Source organism: Crassostrea angulata, chromosome 8 (genome assembly GCF_025612915.1).
Source record: "Crassostrea angulata isolate pt1a10 chromosome 8, ASM2561291v2, whole genome shotgun sequence".
Taxonomy (NCBI): Eukaryota; Metazoa; Mollusca; class Bivalvia; order Ostreida; family Ostreidae; genus Magallana; species Magallana angulata.
The window spans coordinates 46,885,202-46,890,868 of NC_069118.1; the positions used below are offsets into that span (position 1 = coordinate 46,885,202).

The window sequence follows — 5,667 nt, forward strand, 5'->3', positions numbered from 1 at the left end:
ACGAACCGTGTGTAGATCGACCTTGAGATATTGCATCAACAATAAACTGTAATTTATTTTATTATTTTTATATTTATTTTTTTGGTATTTTTCAACTTAATAGAGTTAACAGAATAAACGATATAACAGTAATTCCTTTAAATTGATAGTAAAAGACATTTTTTAAATGCACTAATTTTAGGGAGTCGGGAAAAAACAGAATAATGAGATATAACATTGTGAACGACACTTTATTTCCCCCATCCGCATCAATAATTCACTTCGTATCGAGGTGTCTCACATACGACTGTCATGTTGTAAATTTTGAATTTACCGGGTGGCAGTAAATACAAAATTTACAACATGACAACTTATAAATTTTGTATTTACTGCCACAGTAAATTCAAAATTTACAACATGACGCATCAATCTATCTTATCTTATGGATACATGTAACGGACTAGAATGCCAAGGCATGAGCAGAACCTTTAACCTCATAAATCTGGTAAAATTTGTTTCATTTTTTTTTTCAATTTCAACGAAACCTAAACAAGTCCCTTCATACATGTGTACGTGAGGAAGTCAAGAGATTTTTTTTAATTTCATAAACAAAAGTCGAGGGAAACACCTGCAAATATACTTTATACTTTACTTTATGATCAGTACGAATCAGCAGATTGATTAAGTCAGCTTAAAGAAGAACCTATGCCGGTATATGGAATTAATGTTAACAAAAACATGCCATGAGCCTTGTTTACATAACAAAGAATTGTAAGCACTGCATCTTGCTTAAAACTATACGACTGACACCCAAATTTTGATTGTTCATTAGAAATGCTTCACTAAAGCATTGTAAACAATATAAACAGAAAAACAAAATTTGATGAAAATCGCGACCATGCCCCTTTAATGCCATTGACCATTCAATACCTTAACCTATCTCACAATCAAAACCTTTTTTCCTATATTAAGTCATCGAAAACATATTGCACAGATATTTAATAACTCCTTTAAAATCAAATGCCTGTTTACTGCCAGAAAGAAAAGAACATATATGATTTTTTTTCATCTCGTGATTTATTAAATTTCATTGACAGAAAAGAACATTCGTTCAGTTGGTGGAGGATCAATGTGGAGTGGTTTTTATCCAGATGAGGAAGTCAGGGCAGCAGCACCTCCCGCGAGTAGAGCCAGCAGGAGGACCCCCCCTCCAATGGCTGGGATGATGGCCCCGAAGTTGACCGTTTTCCTTGTAGTGGTCACGTATGGGGGACTGGTTGTTGGTGTGGTATAAACCGGTGTAGTTTCTGAAATTGAAAAATTTTAGCTGCGAGATAAATCATCTTTAAGGTGAAAACGGTTTCTATAATTTCTTACGGATCGCTTTATTTTGAGGTGTAATAAATTAAACTATTTTTAGAAATGTCTATCTGAACGCTTTATTTTGATTTTATTATTTTATTAAATAGAATAATGTAGCAAATAACTTTTTTTTAAAAAGCGCCATTTTTTTTACATAGGCTTTCTGACTATTACAGTGACTTTTTGTCACCAAATGCATTCTTTGCCGTGTTTTCAATTTTGATGCAAGACGAAAACTTTATAGATGTCAAATATATATTCAAATTTGCATTTTCAAAAACAAAAAAATAACATGAAAGATGCAGTGTTTTAGTTATAATCTCTAGATTTCGCTTACTGTCACAGTTGACGCCATAGTAGCCAGGCTTGCATTTACAGACAGTTTTAACTGCTCCATAATCGTCCACGTATGTGATGCAGTGTCCGTTTGTTCCACAGTCAGTCTTGGAATTGTCAGTTTCACTACAAACTCCCAAATCTGAAAATTTTTACAAAGAGGTACATGACAAACTTCTTTCTTATGAATGTAAAGAATATTTATCGAACGAGTTCATTTTTTTTTTCACAACCTTTAAGCTCTACAGGCTTAATCGCTTAATATAAAGGATACCGGAAATAAATTATGTTTTACCTTTGTGCAAAATTTTTTTTTTAGAAAACCCTGGGGCTTTTATCATTTAGTTGTATTTTGTTATTCAATATGGACATTTTATATATAATTTATCTAAAATTTATCATATTCACAGTAGATGTAAATATGATAATGTTTTTCACAATGATAAGAAATAATAAGGTTATTTATGATATATAATTTACGAAGCATGATGAGTTCTCCCCCAAGATTATGATTATTATTTATTTTTTTTTTGCATCATATTTTGCTTCATCATTCGTATTCATAAAATACATGTAGCTCTGAGTTTTAACATTAATACCGATTCTCATTTACGAGAGAATTGTCAATATTTGTCATATTCAAAACTTTCTTTCTTGTCAGGTTAGAAGACGGGGACTATCACTGCAAACAACATGACTACCAGGATGAAAATGGTCCACATTTGATCAACTATACAGAGAAATATGTCAGGACTTCATACTAACTATTAATACTAAATTTCCGTATTTTACAGGGGGATAGGGAAAAGTCGAGTCTGACTTTGGTCTCGAGCCCAGGGCATTTGGCGTAGAGAGCCATTTCTTTTACCTCTGAGCAAACCTACCAAGACTTAAGTTACCAATAAAACAAATGTAAATAAACCCGTTGGCTTATTCTTTCCTTGTGAAAATTCGTTATTATCTCTCTCCGTATATTACGGAGTGACATGTCGGGTAAATGATTGAACATTATCAAGCAGCTAGCCGTGCATTTTTTTTTTTTTTTTGCCTTATATCGTTTTTAAATGGTTTTTGTTGTATATCATAATGGTTTTTTTTAATTAAATGACCAATAGGTGACGAAAAAGACAACCGTTAGAATATGTAGGCTACAGTTACAGTAATCATAACTACACCTAATGCGAAAGTTTATATTCCTAATGAAAGGCAAGCAATAAACATCCGTGTTAAAACGCAAGAACTTTCGCTCCCGAATTTTAAAATTTCGCTTTTTTTTTTTTAATTTTGACAGTCGTTCGTTATATGAAATAACAGCAATAGGTCGGCGCTTGCGATTTTAATTTGCTGCAATTTGATACAAAAAGGTAAAATCATGTAATTGATTAAGTAAGCGCGTAAAATAATTAAGTTTTGTACAACAAATTAAATTGATCACACCTAATTAAAGAGGCCGAGTAATCGGCAAGTACCCGACAAATCTACCTTAAACTTTTATAATTGATTTTTTAAATTCATTATGGCATTAAAATATGGACATTTGCCTATATTTTTATGCAGAGCTTTTCATCTACAGGAGGTAGATATACCCAAATAAATAAGCATGGCTATATATTTAGCCGTCTTAAGATTACCCATTGCTTATCATATCAATTGCTCACAACGTACCTCTGCAAGCAGGCACTGCCTCAGAAGCCGCAGTGTAGGGCAGATCCAGGAGCTCGAAGCCGGCGTCGCATTTACACTTGGAAGTTACGCATTTCGCATTATCGGGACAATTGGCATCAGCAGTGCAATCTTTGAAAGCCAAAGAATATTTGGCTTGTACGCAAAGTACTGCAAAAAGTAAAAACAGTCGTAGCCCTTCCATATTTTTTTTCTCTCTGGATGACAACTTGCCTCAAGACGATCGGATGCCGATGTGCCTGCCTATCGTGCTGTACATGGCCCTTTTATAGCAGTAGCTTTGTCATGACAAACTGTTTTTTTTTTGTACCGCAATCCACCCTACCTCGTTAACAAATAATGCGCACGCATTTCCTTACCAAACCCCGAATTGGAAACCCAATAGGAATGTCCAGGTAATATTAGGTTTAACACCGACACGAATCGACGGTTTTGTTAGATATTCAGGCTATATTTTTTCTATTCATAACACACTCTACTATATAGAAAGCTAACTCGGCATCGACATCAATTCAAGGAACTGAAACAAATGAATATTTTGGTTGGTAGCATGAAGCGTGAAAAATCCCATAAGCCAACAAAAGTGTGAGAGAGGGTTAGATAGAATATAATTTGTGTTGAGCAACAACTGCAAGTGTGGATTTACACCAAATTTTTGTGCGTCGTTTACACATGCAAACTTAAAAATGATAACTTGGAAAAATGATATTGCTCTCTTTGGTCTCAAGGTATGTTCGAACCTATTTGACGTAATGATTTCCGAATACAATTATTTTATAGATATGATATAGAAGTGTTTAAATAGATGTTTATACATTTGCTCATAGAAAATTGCATGTGTATATTAGATGCCGCTCAGGGTAGAAAGTATTTGTATAACTGATGCTGATAAACCGACTATTGTAATTGAATAACTAGTAATACCTCACCCAAAACTTTTTTTATCGATATGTATAGGTGATATTGAGTGTTATCCATTTTACCTCGAAGCTCGAAGCAAATGAATCTTCAATTTAAACATATTTTATTGAGTAATCAAATGGATTAGGCAACAGGCAAAGCCTATATAAACCCTCTCCAAATACAAAGTCAAGAAGTGGTGTTATAAAGTAATAGAATATAGTATATAGTATGTAGTATAATTTACCAGTTTACAGAGTGATATATTTGTATACAAGACAAAGGATAATTGGATAATAAATAATAAGCTTGACTTTTGTCATATGATGATAAATTAACTTGTTGTTTTACATATACACAACTGTACATCAACACATTCATTCCTACATTTATAAACCCATCATCTCATTCATTCATACCGACAGACAGACATAGAATATTGGTGTCATGATCCAGCCCATTTGAAGAAAGAAAAAAAAATCAAAAACGCTTAGAAGCTATAATATAACTATGAACATAAGAAACAATTTTACAATTTAAGTTGTATGAAAATTCAGAACTACCATAAAGAATATAGTTAATATGAAAAGGTACACTAATATCATTAAATTGATTAAAAAGTTTAACTCTTTGTTGAGTGTATCTTGGACACTCAAGAAAAAAATGTATATTATCTTCAGATTCAGACCCACAGTTTGTACATTGACTATCAGCAGTTAAAAAATCCTTAAATAAATGAGCATTTAAATTGCTAGCTTCTTGAATCTTCCATTAAACATTAAGTGGTTTAAATGCAAATTCTAAATTATTTCATACTGATTCGAACTTATTTGATTGTAATATAAATACAATGGAATTGGGCACAAGTTCTAAAACTTAAATACGAAGCCTCCCCCTTAAACAATAATTAAGGTTGTTGTTAACTCAGGGTTAGAGTTTGGATTGTTAAAAAGTTCAATTTAATGACTAAAATTTGTTCTAAGCACAAAAGGTATTTATGAAATGAATTATTATTGGCATAATATTCAACATTTTTACTTTATTATGGAATAAGGCTCAAACAAAAATAGACTTTTAGCCAAACAGAAGAAATTCGGACTAAATTTTTGCAGATTTTGGTTTCCGCTTAAACAATTTTGGCAGTACTCTATTATTAAAAATTAAGGTTTCATATTTTTGTTTATATAATTTTGCATATTTTCTGTTGGTTTTACATCACTTATTCATTAAAATAATCGTATAACACGAATAGCAATAATATTGAAAAATGCTTAAAAAGGATAAAATACACCATATCTCAAAATTTTGATCATTGACCTCGAATATATTTTATGTCGAGAGAATAAAGGCAATGTAAGTTGTTCAATACTATAAATGTTTTTGTAATATCATCATTCAAATTTTTCG

The 5,667-nt window shown here is 32.1% G+C and overlaps 1 protein-coding gene across 1 annotated transcript; it reads right to left on the bottom strand.

Moving 5' to 3' along the window:
- Positions 1-1,047: 1,047 nt before the first annotated feature.
- LOC128161488 (protein draper-like) lies at positions 1,048-3,611 on the bottom strand. The gene is made up of 3 exons (XM_052824775.1): positions 3,343-3,611; positions 1,679-1,819; positions 1,048-1,286 (listed from the first exon to the last, which is right to left on the bottom strand). The coding sequence occupies exons 1-3, from the start codon at positions 3,542-3,544 to the stop codon at positions 1,123-1,125; spliced, it is 507 nt and encodes a 168-aa protein (XP_052680735.1). The 5' UTR covers positions 3,545-3,611; the 3' UTR covers positions 1,048-1,122.
- Positions 3,612-5,667: the final 2,056 nt, after the last annotated feature.